Here is a 23038-nt window from a genome sequence, read left to right as displayed (position 1 = left end):
ACAGAGGAGCGCCATGGAGAAGATGTTTCTGCGTACAGAGGAGCGCCGTGGAGAAGATGTTTCTGTGTACAGAGGAGCGTCATGGAGAAGATGTTTCTGTGTACAGAGGAGCGCCATGGAGAAGATGTTTCTGTGTACAGAGGAGCGCCATGGAGAAGATGTTTCTGTGTACAGAGGAGAGCCGTGGAGAAGATGTTTCTGTGTACAGAGGAGCGCCGTGGAGAAGATGTTTCTGCTGGTTAACTGCCTGTTTTCTCCTCTCTTCCTCTCTTCTCATAAAAGGGCTTTGTTGAAGGCTCCAGTCGCCTCACTAAAAGGTGGAGCAAGGTTTGTATTTCTATAAGTACGTAACCTTGTGATGTGCCTCCTCTTTACTCTACCGGTGAACAGTTCCTGACCTTTGCCCCCCACTCCCTCCTAACAGTCCTCTATGTTGGTCTGTGTCCTAGTTATTCTGAACCTACCCGTGGAATACCCTCTGTCACAACTTCGATGTGTCGATGTTGACCTACAAGTACTTTGGTCCTATTTCGCTCTCTCCACCCCATCTCTCTCTCTCTCTCTACCATCTCTCTCTCTCTCTCCACCATCTCTCTCTCTCTCTCTCTCTCTCTCCACCCCATCTCTCTCTCTCTCTCTCTCTCTCTCTACCATCTCTCTCTGTCTCTCTGTCTCTCTCGCTCTCTCTCTCTCTCTCTCTCTCTCTCTCTCTACCAGCTCTCTCTCTCTCCACCCCATCTCTCTCTCTCTCTCTCTCTCTCTCTCTCTCTCTCTCTCTCTACCATCTCTCTCCTCCCATCTCTCTCTCTCTCTCTCTCTCTCCACCACTCTCTCTCTCTCTCTCTCTCCCCCATCTCTCTCTACACCCCATCTCTCTCTCTCTACCATCTCTCTCTCCACCCCATCTCTCTCTCTCTACCATCTCTCTCTCCCCCATCTCTCTCTCTCCACCCCATCTCTCTCTCCTCCCATCTCTCTCTCGTTCCCATCTCTCTCTCGCTCCCCATCTCTCTCTCCCCCATCTCTCTCTCTCTCTCTCCCCTTCCCCCATCTCTCTCTCCCCAATCTTTCTCTCCCCCACCTCTCTCTCTCCCCTTCCCCCATCTCTCTCTCTCCCCCATCTCTCTTTCATTCCTGCATCTCTCTCTCTCTCCCCTCATCATCTCTCTCTCCCTCTCCCCATCTCTCTCTCTCTCCCACCTCTCTCTCTCTCACCCTCATCTCTCTCTCCACCATCTCTCTCTCTCTCTCCCCATCTCTCTCTCCACCCCATCTTTCTCTACCATCTCTCTCTCTCCACCCCATCTCTCTCTCTCTACCATCTCTCTCTCCCCCCCATCTCTCTCTCTCTCCACCCCATCTCTCTCTCTCCCCCCATCTCTCTTACACTCCTGCATCTCTCTCTCTCTCTCTCTCTCTCTCTCTCCCCCTCCTCTCCCCCTCAACTCTCTCTCTCTCCCCCCCCATCTCTCTCTCTACCATCTCTCTCTCTCCCCCCCCTCATCATCTCTCTCTCTCCATCTCTCTCCCCACCTCTCTCTCTCTCCCCCTCATCTCTCTCTCATCATCTCTCTCTCCTTCCACCATCTCTCTCTCCCCCATCTTTCTCTCTCTCCTTCCCCCATCTCTCTCTCTCTCCCCTTCCCCCATCTCTCTCCCATCTCTCTTTCGCTCCTGCATCTCTCTCTCTCTCCCCCTCATCTCTCTCTCTCTCTGCCCATCTCTCTCTCTCCCCCTCATCTCTCTCTCTCCCATCTCTCTCTCTCTCCCATCTCTCTCTCCTTCCACCATCTCTCTCTCTCCCATCATCTCTCTCTCTCTCCCACCTCTCTCATCTCTCTCTCTCCCATCTCTCTCTCTCCCATCTCTCTCTCCTTCCACCATCTCTCTCTCTCTCCCCCCATCTCTCTCTCTCCCATCTCTCTCTCCTTCACCCATCTCTCTCTCTCTCCCACCTCTCTCTCTCTCATCTCTCTCTCCCCCATCTCTCTCTCTCCCATCTCTCTCTCCTTCCACCATCTCTCTCTCTCTCCCACCTCTCTCTCTCTCATCTCTCTCTCTCCCATCTCTCTCTCCCCCCCATCTCTCTCTCCTTCCACCATCTCTCTCTCTCTCCCATCTCTCTCTCCTTCCACCATCTCTCTCTCTCTCCCACCTCTCTCTCTCTCATCTCTCTCTCTCTCCCATCTCTCTCTCTCCCATCTCTCTCTCCTTCCACCATCTCTCTCTCCCCCCCTCTCTCTCCTTCCACCATCTCTCTCTCTCCCATCTCTCTCTCCTTCCACCATCTCTCTCTCTCTCCCACCTCTCTCTCTCTCATCTCTCTCTCTCCCATCTCTCTCTCTCTCTCTCCCATCTCTCTCTCCTTCCACCATCTCTCTCTCTCCCCCATCTCTCTCCCATCTCTCTCTCCTTCCACCATCTCTCTCTCTCTCCCATCTCTCTCTCCTTCCACCATCTCTCTCTCTCACCCACCTCTCTCTCTCATCTCTCTCTCTCCCATCTCTCTCTCTCTCCCATCTCTCTCTCCTTCCACCATCTCTCTCTCTCCCCCCATCTCTCTCTCCCATCTCTCTCTCCTTCCACCATCTCTCTCTCTCCCCCCCATCTCTCTCTCCCATCTCTCTCTCCTTCCACCATCTCTCTCTCTCCCCCCCATCTCTCTCTCCCATCTCTCTCTCCTTCCACCATCTCTCTCTCTCCCCCCCATCTCTCTCTCCATCTCCCTTTGTTGTTGTCTTTCTCTTTATACAGTATGACAGGCTTTACATAAGGCTGCTGGGTGTGTGATGGTTATGTTATGGTACTGAGAGAGAGGGAGATCGTTTTTATAGTGCGGCCATTTATTGTTGTTGAGCTGTTCTGAGGGGGAGATAAATTCAAATGGTGTTATGGGACAAGGCGGATGTCTTTCAGAGTGTTATTTCTTCATCTAATAGGCAGTCAGTCCTTCAGAAAAGCACCTGGATGGAATCAGTCTATAGAAAGAAAATGTTCCACAATGAACTCAAATACGCATTTCACACTATTGAGCTGAGTTGTAGGACTTCTCTTCACTTCTAACCCACCTCTACGACCCCCTTCTGACCCTCTACGACCCCCCTCTGACCCTCTATGACCCCCTTCTGACCCCCTACGACCCCCCTCTGACCCTCTACGACCCCCTTCTGACCCTTTACGACCCCCCTCTGACCCTCTACGACCCCCCTCTGACCCTCTACGACCCCCTTCTGACCCATCTACGACCCCTCTGACCCTCTACGACCCCCTTCTGACCCTTTACGACCCCCTCTGACCCTCTACGACCTCCTCTGACCCTCTACGACCCCCTCTGACCCTCTACGACCCCCTCTGACCCTCTACGACCCCTTCTGACCCTCTACGACCCCAAAATCTGACCCTCTACGACCCCCCTCTGACCCTCTGCGACCCCCTCTGACCCTCTACGACCCCCCCCTCTGACCCTCTACGACCCCCTCTGACCCTCTACGACCCCCTCTGACCCTCTACAACCCCCCTCTGACCCTCTACGACCCCCTCTGACCCTCTACGACCCCCTCTGGACCTCTACGTCCCCCTCTCACACTCTACAACCCCCTCTGACCCTCTACAACTCTCCTCTGACCCTCTACGACCCCCATCTGACCCTCTACGACCCCTCTGACCCATCTACGACCCCTCTGACCCTCTACGACCCCTCTCTGACCCTCTACGACCTCCCTCTGACCCTCTACGACCCCGTCTGACCCTCTACGACCCCCCTCTGACCCTCTACGACCCTCCTCTGACCCTCTACGACCCCCCACTGACCCTCTACAACTCTCCTCTGACCCTCTACGACTCCCTCTGCCCCCTACGATCCCCCTCTTACCCTCTACGAGTCTGTCTGACTGTAGGGTTAATCTGCGTCCGGGGATACCGTCCCCGGGGAAACCGTCCCCGCCAATCTGATGAACGATCCTTTATTACTTGTGCCCCTTCTCTTCCCATGCTGCTGTGAGTTGGACTCTGTGGTGTAACCCAATAGGATATTGGTAATTAGATCATCTACGTGGGTCTATTTGAGTCCCCAATAGCACCCTATAAACCCTGGTCTAAAGTAGTGCACTATATAGGGAATAGGGTGCCATAGGGCTCTGGTCTAAAGTAGTGCACTATATAGGGAATAGGGTGCCATAGGACTCTGGTCTAAAGTAGTGCACTATATAGGGAATAGGGTGCCATAGGGCTCTGGTCTAAAGTAGTGCTCTATATAGGGAATAGGGTGCCATAGGGCTCTGGTCTAAAGTAGTGCTCTATATAGGGAATAGGGTGCCATAGGACTCTGGTCTAAAGTAGTGCACTATATAGGGAATAGGGTGCCATAGGACTCTGGTCTAAAGTAGTGCACTATATAGGGAATAGGGTGCCATGGGGCTCTGGTCTAAAGTAGTGCACTATATAGGGAATAGGGTGCCATAGGACTCTGGTCTAAAGTAGTGCACTATATAGGGAATAGGGTGCCATAGGACTCTGGTCTAAAGTAGTGCACTATATAGGGAATAGGGTGCCATAGGACTCTGGTCTAAAGTAGTTAATGTCACTTAATACTTAATGTTTTTTTATTCAGATTGCGGTGTGGAACTCCTACACGGGTTTGAACCTTACAGAGACCAGCAGGGATAAAACCAACAATGTGACGGACTCTATGGCCAACAGGACACTGATCGTTACTACTATATTGGTGAGAGGGGAAAGAGGAGAGGAGAGGAGAGGAGAGTGGAGTGAGAGGAGAGTGAGAGGAGAGTGAGAGGAGAGTAAGAGGAGAGGAGAGTGGGGTGAGAGGAGAGTGAGAGGAGAGTGAGAGGAGAGTGAGAGGAGAGGAGAGTGAGAGGAGAGTGAGAGGAGAGGAAGGAGGAGAGTGGGGTGAGAGGAGAGTGAGAGGAGAGTGAGAGGAGAGGAGAGTGAGAGGAGAGGAGAGTGAGAGGGGAAAGAGGAGAGGAGAGGAGAGGAGAGTGGAGTGAGAGGAGAGTGAGAGGAGGGTGAGAGGAGAGTGAGAGGAGAGTGAGAGGGAGAGGGAGAGTGGGGGTGAGAGGAGAGTGAGAGGAGAGTGAGATGAGAGTGAGAGGAGAGGGGGAAGAGGGGAGGAGAGGGGAGAGGGGGAGAGGAGAGTGAGAGGAGAGGAGAGTTGGAGGAGAAGAGAGTGAGTGGAGAGTGAGAGGAGAGAGAGGAGAGAGGAGAGGAGAGGAGAGTGAGAAGAGGGGAGGAGAGGAGAGGGGGAAGAGGAGAGAAGAGGAGAGGGGGAAGAGGAGAGGGGGAAGAGGAGAGGGGGAAGAGGAGAGAAAAGGTGAGGGGGAAGAGGAGAGAAGAGGAGAGGGGGAAGAGGAGAGGAGGGGGAGGGGGAAGAGGGGAGGGGAGGAGAGGAGAGGTGAGGTGGAAGAGGAGAGGGGAGGGGAGGAGGAAGAGGAGAGGAGAGGAGAGGGGAGGGGGAAGAGGAGAGGAGAGGGGGAGGCAAGGTGAGGGAGAAGAGAGGAAAGAGAGGAGGAGAGGAGAGGTGAGGAGAGGAGAGGGGGAAGAGGGGAGGGGGGATGATCTTTCTTACTATACTGGTGAAAGGGGCAGATATTACAAAACAATATTGTTTTAAAAAGTGCCTGTGCTGCCATTATTCATTACAGGAAAACCCTTATGTGATGTTTAAGAAGTCAGACAGGGAGCTGTCCGGTAACGACCGGTTCGAGGGCTACTGCCTGGACCTGCTGAAGGAGCTGTCCAACATCCTGGGGTTCACCTACGAGGTCAAACTGGTGTCTGATGGGAAGTATGGTGCACAAAACGATAAGGGGGAATGGAACGGCATGGTTCGAGAGCTCATCGACCACGTGAGTTGTTGTCGATGAGCTTATTCATGCTGTACCAGTGTAGCCCATGTGGAATGAATGACTAGTTAGTTCGCTGTAGAATCATCGCTCTAGAGGGATCCATCACTCTAGAGGAATCCGTCACTCTAGAGGAATCCATCACTCTAGAGGAATCCGTCACTCTAGAGGAATCCGTCACTCTTATAGAATCCATCACTCTTATAGAATCCATCACTCTAGTGGAATCCATCACTCTAGAGGAATCCATCACTCTAGAGGAATCCATCACTCTAGAGGAATCCGTCACTCTAGAGGAATCCGTCACTCTTATAGAATCCATCACTCTTATAGAATCCATCACTCTAGTGGAATCTGTCACTCTAGAGGAATCCATCACTCTTATAGAATCCATCACTCTTATAGAATCCATCACTCTAGAGGAATCCATCACTCTAGAGGAATCCATCACTCTTATAGAATCCATCACTCTAGTGGAATCCGTCACTCTAGAGGAATCCATCACTCTTATAGAATCCATCACTCTAGAGGAATCCATCACTCTAGAGGAATCCATCACTCTAGAGGAATCCATCACTCTTATAGTATCCATCACTCTTATAGAATCCATCACTCTAGAGGAATCCACCACTAGAGGAATCCATCACTCTAGAGGAATCCGTCACTCTAGAGAAATCCATCACTCTAGAGGAATCCATCACTCTTATAGTATCCATCACTCTTATAGAATCCATCACTCTAGAGGAATCCACCACTAGAGGAATCCATCACTCTAGAGGAATCCATCACTCTAGAGGAATCCGTCACTCTAGAGGAATCCGTCACTCTAGAGGAATCCGTCACTCTAGAGGAATCCGTCACTCTTATAGAATCCATCACTCTTATAGAATCCATCACTCTAGTGGAATCCATCACTCTAGAGGAATCCATCACTCTAGAGGAATCCATCACTCTAGAGGAATCCGTCACTCTAGAGGAATCCGTCACTCTTATAGAATCCATCACTCTTATAGAATCCATCACTCTAGTGGAATCTGTCACTCTAGAGGAATCCATTACTCTTATAGAATCCATCACTCTTATAGAATCCATCACTCTAGAGGAATCCATCACTCTAGAGGAATCCATCACTCTTATAGAATCCATCACTCTAGTGGAATCCGTCACTCTAGAGGAATCCATCACTCTTATAGAATCCATCACTCTAGAGGAATCCATCACTCTAGAGGAATCCATCACTCTAGAGGAATCCATCACTCTTATAGTATCCATCACTCTTATAGAATCCATCACTCTAGAGGAATCCACCACTAGAGGAATCCATCACTCTAGAGGAATCCGTCACTCTAGAGAAATCCATCACTCTTATAGAATCCATCACTCTAGTGGAATCTGTCACTCTAGAGGAATCCATCACTCTTATAGAATCCATCACTCTTATAGAATCCGTCACTCTAGTGGAATCCGTCACTCTAGAGGAATCCATCACTCTTATAGAATCCATCACTCTTATAGAATCCATCACTCTTATAGAATCCATCACTCTAGTGGAATCCGTCACTCTAGAGGAATCCATCACTCTTATAGAATCCATCACTCTTATAGAATCCATCGCTCTAGAGGAATCCATCACTCTAGAGGAATCCATCACTCTTATAGAATCCATCACTCTAGAGGAATCCGTCACTCTAGAGGAATCCATCACTCTTATAGAATCCATCACTCTTATAGAATCCATCACTCTAGAGGAATCCATCACTCTAGAGGAATCCATCACTGTAGACGAATCCATCACTATAGAGGAATCCATCACTATAGAGGAATCCATCACTATAGAGGAATCCATCACTCTAGTAGAATCCATCACTCTAGAGGAATCCATCACTCTAGTGGAATCCATCACTCTTATAGAATCCATCACTCTAGAGGAATCCACCACTCTAGTAGAATCCATCACTAGAGGAATCCATCACTCTAGAGGAATCCATCACTCTCGAGGAATCCATCACTCTAGAGGAATCCATCACTCTCGATGAATCCATCACTCTCGATGAATCCATCACTCTAGAGCAGGGGTGTCAAACTCAAATACCCAGTGGGCCAAAATGTAAAACCTGAACAAAGTCACGGGCCAACATTGAACAAATTAACCTTTTAATATGGACCCAAACAAGTTTTGCTTTAACATTGAATATGGAACAAGCATCGCTTATTACCATACAATATATAATTTAATAGTGGAGACATGCAAAATCGAATTTCAAATGAATAAACACATCAATGGCATTCATTTATTAAATAAATAAAATGTAAATACAAATTGTATGCCTCTTTTCTATTTGCAGCCTTCTGATTTAAATACCAAAATAAACTTTTTCCACTGGCTAATAATTTTACAAATAAAATGATAATAAATCAATCAACCATTCAAGCCCATGCCTTGTAGCAAGAAAAAGTGCATAAAGAAAACGTTAATAATTGCACACTGGTCTAATCTGATGTGCCCAAGCCAGATACCTGGCATCTCTTCTTGGATGCTAGTTCATCAATGTCTGGGCTCAAGCTCTGAGCTGAAGAAATCCTCAGTATCGAGCGAAGATGTTCATCAGTCAGACGTCTCCTGTGAGTTGTTTTGGTCATCTTCATCGAGGAGAAAAGTTGCTCGCATAGATAAGTGCTGCCGAACATGGAGAGCATCTGAGCAGCTTGGGTGCGGAGCTGAGGCATTGTGTCAGGGATGAACCGTGGAAACTGTGCGGCGCCCACAGCATCATACTTTGACTTCAGCGTGTCGTTGCACTGGAGTTCAATCAGCTCCATTTGGATGTTGGTTGGTGCATTTTCCACATCAACTGCGAAGGGATTACTAAGCAGTTCAAACTTGCATTTCTGGGCATCGAAGTCGGCAAATCGCCGGCGAGAACACTGAGTTTTTCAGCAAACTGTGCGCATGGGAACACGGCGGTAGAGATCTGCGCTTTTATGGATTGGCAGCAGGGAAAATGGCAAGGGTTTCCTTGCAGCATCTGATTCTCCCACAGGCACAGTTTAGTTTTGAAGGCCCTCACTGCAGCGTACATGTCTGTGATGATGCGCCCTCGCCCCTGAAGCTGCAGGTTCAGCGCATCGAGATGGCTCGAGATGTCACAGAGAAAGGCCAGCTCACACAGGAACTTTTGCTCCCGGAGCTCTGCTGTATCCTTCCCTTTGGTTTCCAGGAATTGACATATTTCCTCACGCAGCTCGAAACATCTGTTCAGTACTTTTCCTCTGCTTAGCCATCTCACCTCTGTGTGATACGGCACGTCTGCGTATTCCGAACCACACTCCTCCAGAAAAGATTTAAACTGGCGGTGATTTAGACCTTTGGCTCTTATAAAGTTAACTACCTGTGTTACTGTGGTCATAACATGTTCCATCTTTAGGGCTTTGGCACACAGTGCTTCCTGATGTATGATGCAGTGGTAAACAGTTAGCTCACCTGCACAGTTCTCTTCCCGCATCTTCTCCCGAACCATGCCCACCAGTCCACTCTTTTTACCGCACATCGCTGGCGCACCATCTGTCGTTAATCCAACCAGTTTATCCCACGGCAGCTTTATTTCAGTTACACATTTGGAAACCTCCTCAAAGATTTCCTTTCCTGTGGTTGTGCCATGCATTGATTTGAATCCTAATAGCTCCTCCGTAACACACAGATTTGAGTCCACTCCACGGATGAAGACTGACAGCTGAGCAGTATCAGATGCGTTGCAGTTCTCATCCACAGCGAAGGAGAACGCAACAAAATCTTTTCCCTTTTCCATCAGCTGGTCATACAGATTGGTGGCAAGATCACATGTGCGATCAGCTACTGTGTTCCTGCTCAGGCTCACGTTTGAAAATGCTTGTTTTTTCTCTGGGCATACGAGGTCACAAACCTTCATCATGCACTTTTTCATGAACTCTCCCTCATTAAAGGGCCGGGCTGATTTTGCGATCTCTGCTGCCACTATATAACTAGCCTTTACAGCAGCCTCGCTTTGTGATGTGGCTTTTTTAAACATATTCTGTTGTGAAACCAAGCTTCTTTTCATCTCCTCTTCTTTCTGGCTCCTTTGAGTCATGTCCAGGTCCTTGTATTTGTCATGGTGTTTCGTTTCATAGTGTCGTCTAATGTTGTACTCCTTACTTACAGCCACGTTGACTCCACAAACAAGACAAACAGGTTTGTCTTTTACATATGTAAACAGATATTCTCCCTCCCACTTGTCCAGAAAGCTCCTGTTTTCTGCCTTTCTTTTCGGCATTTTTGGAAAGGGTTAGCTCGCTGACAGTTGTAGCGTCTATGTTGCTATGACTACTGTCACAGAGGAGAGAGCGTTTCTGGATCCTGTCCTGATTGGCGCCCGAAAACGGCAGAGCATTATGGGATTCGTAGTATTAGTGGTGAATGCGCTGTATAATACCGGCGGGCCAGCTCTAGTAGTAATTTGGTATTGTCTCGCGGGCCAAATATAATTACCCCGCGGGCCAAATTTGGCCCACGGGCCAGAGTTTGACATCCATGCTCTAGAGGAATCCATCATTCTAGAGGAATTGATCACCCTAGAGAATCCATCGTGGATTGAAGTGATGTCACCCGCTCGGAGACCTAGAAGTAGTTGATTCCAAGGCCAACCTAAACTGAGCTGAAATTAAAATGTAATTAAAATACCTCTCTGACCATCACCCCTTCCCTCTCCTCTCAGATAGCTGATCTGGCAGTAGCCCCTCTGACCATCACCTATGTGAGGGAGAAGGTGATAGACTTCTCTAAGCCCTTCATGACCTTGGGAATCAGTATCCTGTACAGGAAACCCAACGGCACCAACCCCGGAGTGTTCTCCTTCCTCAACCCCCTGTCGCCTGACATCTGGATGTACGTCCTACTGGCCTGCACCGGAGTCAGCTGTGTCCTGTTTGTCATCGCCAGGTAAGGGGTCAGGGGTCAGGGGTCAGGGTAAAGGGTTTTAGGGGCGAGGGTGTAGGGTGCTGCTAGCATGTAGGGGTTAGTTAGGGATTCAGCAATTGTCATTGCTAGTTAAGGGATCAACCCCAAAACCAAAGCATTTCACACTTCAACAGCTCAACAGACTGTGTGATCCATCCTATCCTCCAGTAGATAGGACTGTGTGATCCATCCTATCCTCCAGTAGATAGGACTGTGTGATCCATCCTATCCTCCAGTAGATAGGACTGTGTGATCCATCCTGACCTCCAGTAGATAGGACTGTGTGATCCATCCTGACCTCCAGTAGATAGGACTGTGTGATCCATCCTATCCTCCAGTAGATAGGACTGGGTGATCCATCCTATCCTCCAGTAGATAGGACTGTGTGATCCATCCTATCCTCCAGTAGATAGGACTGTGTGATCCATCCTATCCTCCAGTAGATAGGACTGTGTGATCCATCCTGACCTCCAGTAGATAGGACTGTGTGATCCATCCTATCCTCCAGTAGATAGGACTGTGTGATCCATCCTATCCTCCAGTAGATAGGACTGTGTGATCCATCCTATCCTCCAGTAGATAGGACTGTGTGATCCATCCTATCCTCCAGTAGATAGGACTGTGTGATCCATCCTATCCTCCAGTAGATAGGACTGTGTGATCCATCCTATCCTCCAGTAGATAGGACTGTGTGATCCATCCTATCCTCCAGTAGATAGGACTGTGTGATCCATCCTATCCTCCAGTAGATAGGACTGTGTGATCCATCCTGACCTCCAGTAGTATTTTGTGGTCCCGGATGTGTGTTGAGGTTGTTGAAAAGGAGAACGAGGCTATTTGTTTTAATTGAAGTTATCTTTGAAAAAATAACAGCATTTTTAACAGAAGGTTTGTATTGGTTTCAGTTCAGTCTTTAACTGTGGTTCATGTTGTCAATTGTAACTAAAGTACAGTGTGTCACCATGTGCTGTGTTTTTCTCTCTCTCTCTCTCTCTCTCTCTGTCTCTCTCTCTCTCCCCCCCTTCCTCCCCCTCAATCCCCTCTCCCTCCCCCTTCTCTCCCCTTGCTCCTTCCCCTTCTCTCCCCCTCCCCTCTTTCCTCTCCCTCCCTCTCTCCTCTCCCTCCTCCCCCAGGTTTACTCCCTACGAGTGGTACAACCCTCACCCCTGCAACCCCTCATCAGAGTTGCTAGAGAATAATTTCACCTTACTCAATAGTTTCTGGTTTGGAGTGGGAGCTCTCATGCAGCAAGGTATTTAGGTTACAGGTCAACATTAACACCCATCCTAGAGGCTGCTGGGACCACTGGGTTTATAGATACTGGGTCATGGGGCCACTGAGTCGGTCCTGTGGTCGGTACTGTGGGCCGGTAAACTCCTATTTCTACAGTAAAGACCCTACTGATACTGTAAACCCTGAGCTGAGCCGTAACCTTTAGTAACCTTTAGTAGTAACCTGTTAGTAACCTTTAGTAACCTTTTAGTAACCTTTAGTACCTTTAGTAACCTGTTAGTAACCTTTTAGTAACCTGTTAGTAACCTTTAGTAACCTTTAGTAACCTTTTAGTAACCTTTTAGTAACCTTTAGTAACCTGTTAGTAACCTTTTAGTAACCTTTAGTAACCTTTAGTAACCTGTTAGTAACCTTTAGTAACCTTCTAGTAACCTTTAGTAACCTTCTAGTAACCTTTTAGTAAACTTTAGTAACCTTTTAGTAACCTTCTAGTAACCTTTTAGTAACCTTCTAATAACTTTTAGTAACATTTTAGTAACCTTCTAGTAACCTTTTAGTAACCTTTAGTAACCTTTTAGTAAACTTTAGTAACCTTTTAGTAACCTTTTAGTAACCTTTTAGTAACCTTCTAGTAACCTTTAGTAACCTTTAGTAACCTTCTAGTAACCTTTTAGTAACCTTCTAATAACTTTTAGTAACATTTTAGTAACCTTCTAGTAACCTTCTAGTAACCTTTTAGTAACCTTTAGTAACCCTTTAGTAACCATTTAGTGACACCTACAGTTATAGTAGTACAACAACCTCCCCTCCCCTCCCCGCTCTCAACCAAACCAACATCTGAATAACATCATCATTTAGTCAATTAATAATCTAAACATAACTACATCTATAAATAATCTAAACAAAACTTAATCTATGAATAATTTAAATATAACTAAATCTATTAATAATATAAATATGTAAATAATCTAAATATAACTAAATCTATAAATAATCTAAATATAACTAAATCTATAAATAATCTAAATATAAATAAATCTATAAATAATCTAAATATAACTAAATCTATAAATAATCTAAATATAACTAAATCTATAAATAATCTAAATATAACTAAATCTATAAATAATCTAAATATAAATAAATCTATAAATAATCTAAATATAACTAAATCTATAAATAATCTAAATATAAATAAATCTATAAATAATCTAAATATAAATAAATCTATAAATAATCTAAATATAACTAAATCTATAAATAATCTAAATATAAATAAATCTATAAATAATCTAAATATAACTAAATCTATAAATAATCTAAATATAACTAAATCTATAAATAATCTAAATATAACTAAATCTATAAATAATCTAAATATATAAAACTAAATATAAATAAATATATAAATGTAATTATAACTAAATATATAAATCTAAATATAACTAAATATATAAATCTAAATATATAAATCTAAATATAACTAAATCTATTAATAATCTAAATGTAACTAAATATATAAATCTAAATATAACTAAATATATAAATCTAAATATATAAATCTAAATATAACTAAATATATAAATCTAAATATATAAATCTAAATATAACTAAATATATAAATCTAAATATATAAATCTAAATATAACTAAATCTATTAATAATCTAAATTTAACTAAAATTTTAATAATCTAAACATGAATAAATCTATAGATAATCTAAACATGACTAAATCTATAAATAATCTAAACATTACTAAATCTATAAATAATCTAAACATTACTAAATCTATAAATAATCTAAACATTACTAAATCTATAGATAATCTAAACATGACTAAATCTATAAATAATCTAAACATTACTAAATCTATAGATAATCTAAACATTACTAAATCTATAGATAATCTAAACATGACTAAATCTATAAATAATCTAAACATTACTAAATCTATAGATAATCTAAACAAGACTAAATCAATAAATAATCTAAACATAACTAAATCAATAAATAATTATTAGCCATTAAGATGTTTTTTTTTGTGCTTTTATGTATTGTTTTCTATTTATTATCCCAGGAATTAAAAATGCACTATGCAGAATTGTAGCACCCCTTCATAACAGCTTCCTGTTTCATCCCTCAACCCTTCATAACAGCTTCCTGTTTCATCCCTCAACCCTTCATAACAGCTTCCTGTTTCATCCCTCAACCCTTCATAACAGCTTCCTGTTTCATCCCTCAACCCTTCATAACAGCTTCCTGTTTCATCCCTCAACCCTTCATAACAACTTCCTGTTTCATCCCTCAACCCTTCATAACAGCTTCCTGTTTCATCCCTCAACCCTCCATTACAGCTTCCTGTTTCATCCCTCAACCCTTCATAACAGCTTCCTGTTTCATCCCTCAACCCTTCATAACAACTTCCTGTTTCATCCCTCAACCCTTCATAACAGCTTCCTATTTTATCCCTCAACCCTTCATAACAACTTCCTGTTTCATCCCTCAACCCTTCATAACAGCTTCCTGTTTCATCCCTCAACCCTTCATAACAGCTTCCTGTTTCATCCCTCAACCCTTCATAACAGCTTCCTGTTTCATCCCTCAACCCAATCCCTTAACTTCAACAAGGCTCGACCAGGTTTTACAGTATATGCTAGGTGTGTGCGTGTGTTTGTGAGTGAGTGACTGCATGCATGTCTGATTCTCTGTGTGTGCGTCCATCCGTGTGTATGTCACCTAGCTTTGTGTACCAGTGTGGAGTTTACGGTGGCCACTAGCGGTCTGTGGGATGGTGTGTGATAGTACCTCTGCCTTGGATACATGGCAGTAAACCCCACCAGACTCCTCTCTGAAATACACTATTCATGTATTTTATTCTGGAAGCTCCGGAAAGGGTAACATGTTTAAATAAGTGTACAAATGCTCTGGAGACCTGGCAACACTGGGGTAATGTTCTGGAGATATGGTTACCCTTCGGTAATGTTCTGGAGACATAGCAACCCTGAGGTAATGTTCTGGAGACATGGCAACCCTGAGGTAATGTTCTGGAGACCTGGCAACCCTGAGGTAATGTTTGGAGACATGGCAACCCTGATGTAATGTTCTGGAGACATGGCAACCCTGAGGTAATGTTCTGGAGATATGGTTACCCTGCGGTAATGTTCTGGAGACATGGTAACCCTGAGGTAATGTTCTGGAGACATGGCAACCCTGGGGTAATGTTCTGGAGACATAGCAACCCTGAGGTAATGTTCTGGAGACATAGCAACCCTGAGGTAATGTTCTGGAGACGTGGTTACCCTGGGGTAATGTTCTGGAGACATGGCAACCCTGAGGTAATGTTCTGGAGATATGGTTACCCTGAGGTAATGTTCTGGAGACATGGCAACCCTAGGGTAATGTTCTGGAGATATGCCTACAGTTCTGGAGACATGGCAACCCTGAGGTAATGTTCTGGAGACATGGTAACCCTGAGGTAATGTTCTGGAGATATGGTAACCCTGAGGTAATGTTCTGGAGACATGGCAACCCTGAGGTAATGTTCTGGAGATATGGTTACCCTGAGGTAATGTTCTGGAGATATGGTAACCCTGAGGTAATGTTCTGGAGACATGGCAACCCTGAGGTAATGTGCAGGAGACATGGTAACCCTGGGGTAATGTTCTGGAGACATGGTAACCCTGAGGTAATGTGCAGGAGACATGGCAACCCTGAGGTAATGTGCAGGAGACATGGTAATCCTGAGGTAATGTGCAGGAGACATGGTAACCCTGGGGTAATGTTCTGGAGACATGGTAACCCTGAGGTAATGTGCAGGAGACATGGCAACCCTGAGGTAATGTTCTGGAGACCTGGCAACCCTGAGGTAATGTTTGGAGACATGGCAACCCTGATGTAATGTTCTGGAGACATGGCAACCCTGAGGTAATGTTCTGGAGATATGGTTACCCTGCGGTAATGTTCTGGAGACATGGTAACCCTGAGGTAATGTTCTGGAGACATGGCAACCCTGGGGTAATGTTCTGGAGACATAGCAACCCTGAGGTAATGTTCTGGAGACATAGCAACCCTGAGGTAATGTTCTGGAGACATGGTTACCCTGGGGTAATGTTCTGGAGACATGGCAACCCTGAGGTAATGTTCTGGAGATATGGTTACCCTGAGGTAATGTTCTGGAGACATGGCAACCCTAGGGTAATGTTCTGGAGATATGCCTACAGTTCTGGAGACATGGCAACCCTGAGGTAATGTTCTGGAGACATGGTAACCCTGAGGTAATGTTCTGGAGATATGGTAACCCTGAGGTAATGTTCTGGAGACATGGCAACCCTGAGGTAATGTTCTGGAGATATGGTTACCCTGAGGTAATGTTCTGGAGATATGGTAACCCTGAGGTAATGTTCTGGAGACATGGCAACCCTGAGGTAATGTTCTGGAGATATGGTTACCCTGAGGTAATGTTCTGGAGACATGGTAACCCTGAGGTAATGTTCTGGAGATATGGTAACCCTGAGGTAATGTTCTGGAGACATGGTTACCCTGCGGTAATGTTCTGGAGACATGCCTACTGTTCTGGAGACATGGCAACCCTGAGGTAATGTTCTGGAGACATGGTAACCCTGAGGTAATGTTCTGGAGACATGGTAACCCTGAGGTAATGTTCTGGAGACATGGCAACCCTAAGGTAATGTTCTGGAGACATGGCAACCCTGAGGTAATGTTCTGGAGATATGGTTACCCTGGGGTAATGTTCTGGAGACATGGTAACCCGGAGGTAATGTTCTGGAGACATGGTAACCCTGAGGTAATGTTCTGGAGACATGGTTACCCTGAGGTAATGTTCTGGAGACATGGTTACCCTGAGGTAATGTTCTGGAGACATGGTAATCTTGAGGTAATGTTCTGGATACATGGCAACCCTGGGGTAATGTGCAGGAGACATGGTACCCTGAGGTAATGTGCAGGAGACATGGTAACCCTGAGGTAATGTGCAGGAGACATGGTAACCCTGAGGTAATGTGCAGGAGACATGGTAATCCTGAGGTAATGTGCAGGAGACATGGTAACCCTGGGGTAATGTTCTGGAGACATGGTAACCCTGAGGTAATGTGCAGGAGACATGGTAACCCTGAGGTAATGTGCAGGAGACATGGTAACCCTGAGGTAATGTGCAGGAGACATGGTAACACTGAGGTAATGTGCAGGAGACATGGTCAACTTTTTTGTTTGTGTTTGTGGTGTGTTTGCCCATGTTTGTGTTGTTGTGGTCTCTGTGTATTTCTCTCTTTTGCTCTCCGTCTCTCTCTCCCTGCCCTCTCCGTCTCTCTCTCCCTGCCCTCTCCGTCTCTCTCTCCCCTGCCCTCTCCGTCTGTCTCTCCCTGCCCTCTCCGTCTGTCTCTCCCTGCCCTCTCCGTCTCTCTCTCCCTGCCCTCTCTGTCTCTCTCTCCCTGCCCTCTGTCTCTCTCTCCCTGCCCTCTCCCTGCCCTCTCCCTCTCTCTCCCTGCCCTCTGTCTCTCTCTCCCTTCCCTCTCCCTGCCCTCTCCCTCTCTCTCCCTGCCCTCTCCCTCTCTCTCCTGCCCTCTCCGTCTCTCTCTTCCTGCCCTCTCCGTCTCTCTCTCCCTGCCCTCTCCGTCTCTCTCTCCCTGCCCTCTCCGTCTCTCTCTCCCTGCCCTCTCCGTCTCTCTCTCCCTGCCCTCTCCGTCTCTCTCTCCCTGCCCTCTCCGTCTCTCTCTCCCTGCCCTCTCCGTCTCTCTCTCCCTGCCCTCTCCGTCTCTCTCTCCCTGCCCTCTCCGTCTCTCTCTCCCTGCCCTCTCTGTCTCTCTCTCCCTGCCCTCTCTGTCTCTCTCTCCCTGCCCTCTCCGTCTCTCTCTCCCTGCCCTCTCTGTCTCTCTCTCCCTGCCCTCTCTGTCTCTCTCTCCCTGCCCTCTCTGTCTCTCTCTCCCTGCCCTCTCTGTCTCTCTCTCCCTGCCCTCTCTGTCTCTCTGATTTGTACTGGAAGACAGTGGAGCCACATGACAAAGAACACCTGTTATTAGACTGATGTATAGTTGTGCAGAGACAGGTTGGTGGAAGAGAAGTCACACAACTCCGTAAGCACAGATAAACGTTGCTGCTCAGCCCCACACACACACACACACACACACACACACACACACATCTCCGTAAACAGAGATAAACGTTGCTGCTCAGTCTTAGGTATTCGACTGGCCATCACAAAGCCCTGACCTTAATCCTATAGAAAATTTGTGGGCAGATCTGAAAAAACGTGTGCGAGCAAGGAGGCCTACAAACCTGACTCAGTTAAACCAGCTCTGTCAGGAGGAATGGGTCAAAATTCACCCAACGTATTGTGGGAAGCTTGTGGAAGGCTAGCTGAAACATTTGACCCAAGTTAAACAATTTAAAGGCAATGCTACCGAATACTAATTGAGTGTATGTAAACTTCTGACCCACTGGGAATGTGATGAAAGAAATAAAAGCTGAAATAAAATCATTCTCTCTACTATTATTCTGACATTTAACATTCTTAAAATAAAGTGGTGATCCCAACTGACCTAAGACAGGGAATTTTTTACGAGGATTAAATGTCAGGAATTGTGAAAAACTGAGTTTAAATGTATTTGGCTGAGGTGTATGTAAACTTCCCACTTCAAGTGTAACTTTTGATTACTTTAACACCCACATAAGTGAATTTAACTTTTTATTTTATTGCACAAAAAAAGTGCTGTAATTTCAATGAAAATAACCTCAAATGAAAGCTGACAGTCTGCACTTTAACTTCATGGTCATTTAAAATCCATAGCACCTGGAGTACAGTGCCAAAAACAACAAACAATGTGTCCCAACAACAACTGTATATGATTAAAACTCACCTCTTTATAGAAGTGGGTTTGAGAGTCAAGTGGGTTTTATGAGTTGCTGTTTCCACAGTTTTCATTTCACACCTCTCACAGTGTGTATGTGTGTGTGTGTGTGTGTGTGTGTGGGGCTGTCTGTGTGTGTGTGTGTGTGTGTGTGTGTGTGTGTGTGTGTTTGTTTGTACCTAGCTTCTCTGCATATGGTCTCTCTCTCTCCCCTTCCCTCCCTCTCTCTCTCCCTCCTTCTCTCTCTCTCTCTCCCTCTCCCTCTCTCCCTCTTCTTCCCCCTCTCTCTCTTTCGCTCCCTCTTCTTCCCTCCCTCTCTCTCTCCCTCCCTCCTTCCCTCCCTATACATCTTCCTCTCTCTCCTTCACTTCCCTCTCTCTCTCATTCTCCTTCCCCCGCCCTCTCCTTCCCTCTCTCTCTCCCTCTCCCTCTCTCCCTCTTCTTCCCCCTCTCTCTCTTTCGCTCCCTCTTCTTCCCTCCCTCTCTCTCTCCCTCCCTCCTTCCCTCCCTATCCATCTTCCTCTCTCTCCTTCACTTCCCTCTCTCTCTCTCATTCTCCTTCCCCCGCCCTCTCCTTCCCTCTCTCCCTCTCTCTCTACCTCTCCCTCCCTCCCTCTCCCTCCTTCCCTCTCCCTCTCTCTCTCTCCCTCTCCCTCTCTCCCTCTTCTCCCCTCTCTCCTTCTCTCCCTATCCTTCCCTTCCTCCCTCTCTCTCCCTCTCTCTCTCCCTCTCTCTCTCTCCCTCTCTCTACCTCTCCCTCCCTCCCTCTCTCTCATTCTCCTTCTCCTGCCCTCTCCTTCCCTCTCCCTCTCCCTCTCTCTCCCTCCCTCTCTCTCTCTCCCTCTCTCCCTCTTCTCCCCTCTCTCCTTCCCTCCCCTATTCTTCCCTTCCTCTCTCTCTCTCTCTCCCCCCTCTCTCCTCTTCTCCCCTCTCTCCTTCCCTCCCTATTCTTCCCTTCCTCTCTCTCTCTCTCTCTCCCTCTCTCCCTCTTCTCCCCTCTCTCCTTCCCTCCCTATTCTTCCCTTCCTCTCTCTCTCTCTCTCTCTCTCTCCCTCTCTCCCTCTCTCTCCCTCCCTCTCTCTCTCTCCCTCTCTCCCTCTTCTCCCCTCTCCTTCCCTCCCTATCCTTCCCTTCCTCCCTCTCTCTCTCTCCCTCCCTCCCTCTGTCCCTATAACCATCTCCCCCCGCCTGCTGTCTCTACCCAGGGTCAGAGTTGATGCCTAAGGCCTACTCCACCCGTATAGTAGGAGGCATCTGGTGGTTCTTCACCCTGATCATCATCTCCTCCTACACGGCCAACCTGGCTGCCTTCCTCACCGTGGAGAGGATGGACGCCCCCATCGACTCGGCTGACGACCTGGCTAAACAGACCCGTATAGAATACGGATCAGTCAGGGACGGGTCCACCATGACCTTCTTCAAGGTGTGTGTGTGTGGCCGTGTGTGTGTGTGGTGTGTGTGGTGTGTCTGTGTGTCTGTGTGTCTGTGTGGCCGTGTGTGTGTGTGTGTGTGTGTGTGTGTGTGTGTGTGTGTGTGTGTGTGTGTGTGTGTGTGTGTGTGTGTGTGTGTGTCTGGCCGTGTGTGTGTGTGTGGCTGTGTGTGTGTGCGTGTGTGGAGGGAATGGACGCTCCGATAGACTCCACTGATGACCAGTAAACAGCTCAGGAAGGGGTCATGACCTTCTTCGAGGTGAGAAAGAGAGGCTGACATTTTTTGCCTTTTGCTCTTGTTACCTTTCTTACCTCTGTTATCTTTAATTGTTTATGGAGGAACTTTTAGTTTTAACCAGAGATTTAGAGTGATATGCTGGCCACATGCATTAGAGCTGTGTATTAGTTCACAGTGTGCGACCGGTCTCCCTCTGTTAGTTTACCAATAATATTCCCAGTTAACTTTTAGATTTTTATTTATTTAATTCATTTAATTTCACCTTTATTTCAATCAGGTTGAGAAGAAGTTCTCATTTACAACCTGGCCAAGATAAAGCAAAGCAGTTGTTGAGACACAAAACAATAAACACAGAGTTAATAAATAAATAAATAAACAAACGCACAGACGTAAACACAATAGAAAAATCTATGTAAGGTGTGTGCAAATGTAGTAAGGATATAAATATAATATAATAAATATAATATAAAAATAAAGGCTATAAATATAATATAATAAATATAATATAAATAAATAATAATAATATAAATAAATAATAATAATAATATAAATAAATAGGCCGTAGTGGCGAAGTACTTACAATTTATCAATTAAACACTGGAGTGATAGATGTGCAAGTAGAGATACTGGGGTGGAAAAGAGTAACAAACAAATAAACAAACAAAACCTATGGGGATGAGGTAGTTGGGTGGGCTATTTACAGATGGGCTGTGTACAGGTACAGCGATCGGTAAGCTGCTCTGACTGCTGGTGTTTAGATTAAAGGCCCCATCTCTGCATCTCTCTGTAGTTTCTACCTCAGCCCAACCCTACTGTCTTATTCAATACCTCATCTGTTCCGCACAGTCCTCCTATTTGCCAAGTAAAAAAAATAAAATATTGTTTGAATGACCAAAACATCACCCGTAATATTTGTACGCTATTAAAATGCTCATCATTTTCTCTCATCTCTCTAACTATCGGGGAGAACAGGCTGAGTGGGCGGGGAGTTTATATTCATGAACTCACTTTGACTGACAACTTTTTTTTTTTTAAAGATCCTTGTGGTGGTTGCCAGGTAACAAGGTAAACAATGAGTCACGTGTCATTCTGACTCTCAACCCATTTTTTTTTTCTCTCTGCCAAATGCTCTCACGGTCAACAGAGCTAATCATGGACTGTTGTCTATCAGACAAACGGCAGAAATACACCATTTAAATGATATTGTTTTGTAGCTAGTTTTGTAAAGCCTGAGTCACCTGAGAAGGTTAGCCATAAGGGAATGTACAAGTATACAATAAGTGTACTGGAATGAATCCAAGTGTTTGTGACACAGGGAGATGGGACTAGTAGCTTTATAATCAAATCTACGTACGGTCATTGTTTATACTTTGTGAACTGGTTTCATACAAATATCATCCAATTTGATGAAAAACATGATTTTTCACCGTTTCGAGACCTTTGACCTATTCCGCGATGTTCTGTTATCTTCACACCTCATCCAGCGTAGCCATTGTAGTTATTTTAATTTGTATTTTATTTAACCTTTCTGGAACTTTTATTTAACCTTTATTTAACTGTATTTTACTAGGCAAGTCAGTTAAGAACAAATTCTTACTTACATTGACGGCCCAGGAACAGTGGGTTAACTGCCTCGTTCAGGGGAACAGTGGGTTAACTGCCTCGTTCAGGGGAACAGTGGGTTAACTGCCTCGTTCAGGGGAACAGTGGGTTAACTGCCTCGTTCAGGGGAACAGTGGGTTAACTGCCTCGTTCAGGGGAACAGTGGGTTAACTGCCTCGTTCAGGGGAACAGTGGGTTAACTGCCTCGTTCAGGGGAACAGTGGGTTAACTGCCTCGTTCAGGGGAACAGTGGGTTAACTGCCTCGTTCAGGGAACAGTGGGTTAACTGCCTCGTTCAGGGGAACAGTGGGTTAACTGCCTCGTTCAGGGGAACAGTGGGTTAACTGCCTCGTTCAGGGGAACAGTGGGTTAACTGCCTCGTTCAGGGAACAGTGGGTTAACTGCCTCGTTCAGGGGAACAGTGGGTTAACTGCCTCGTTCAGGGGAACAGTGGGTTAACTGCCTCGTTCAGGGGAACAGTGGGTTAACTGCCTCGTTCAGGGAACAGTGGGTTAACTGCCTCGTTCAGGGGAACAGTGGGCTAACTGCCTCGTTCAGGGGAACAGTGGGCTAACTGCCTCGTTCAGGGGAACAGTGGGCTAACTGCCTCGTTCAGGGGAACAGTGGGCTAACTGCCTCGTTCAGGGGAACAGTGGGCTAACTGCCTCGTTCAGGGGAACAGTGGGTTAACTGCCTCGTTCAGGGGAACAGTGGGTTAACTGCCTTGTTCAGGGGAACAGTGGGTTAACTGCCTTGTTCAGGGGAACAGTGGGCTAACTGCCTCGTTCAGGGGAACAGTGGGTTAACTGCCTCGTTCAGGGGAACAGTGGGCTAACTGCCTT

At 46.1% G+C, this 23038-nt stretch overlaps 1 protein-coding gene across 3 annotated transcripts in view; it reads left to right on the top strand.

Annotated features, from left to right (window-relative positions):
* The window catches only part of grik1a (glutamate receptor, ionotropic, kainate 1a), a 121313-nt gene that overhangs the window by 76510 nt on the left and 21765 nt on the right, over nucleotides 1-23038 (top strand). For all 3 annotated transcript variants that reach the window (XM_064971325.1, XM_064971326.1, XM_064971327.1), the window contains exons 10-14: nucleotides 4610-4723; nucleotides 5658-5861; nucleotides 10589-10812; nucleotides 11964-12082; nucleotides 20132-20349. In XM_064971325.1, coding sequence (XP_064827397.1) covers nucleotides 4610-4723; nucleotides 5658-5861; nucleotides 10589-10812; nucleotides 11964-12082; nucleotides 20132-20349 — 879 coding nt within the window. The remainder of the gene's footprint in view (nucleotides 1-4609; nucleotides 4724-5657; nucleotides 5862-10588; nucleotides 10813-11963; nucleotides 12083-20131; nucleotides 20350-23038) is intronic.

The sequence above is a fragment of the Oncorhynchus masou genome, chromosome 8 (assembly GCF_036934945.1).
Source record: "Oncorhynchus masou masou isolate Uvic2021 chromosome 8, UVic_Omas_1.1, whole genome shotgun sequence".
In the NCBI taxonomy this organism is placed as follows: domain Eukaryota; kingdom Metazoa; phylum Chordata; class Actinopteri; order Salmoniformes; family Salmonidae; genus Oncorhynchus; species Oncorhynchus masou.
This window is presented reverse-complemented; position numbering and strand designations above follow the sequence as displayed.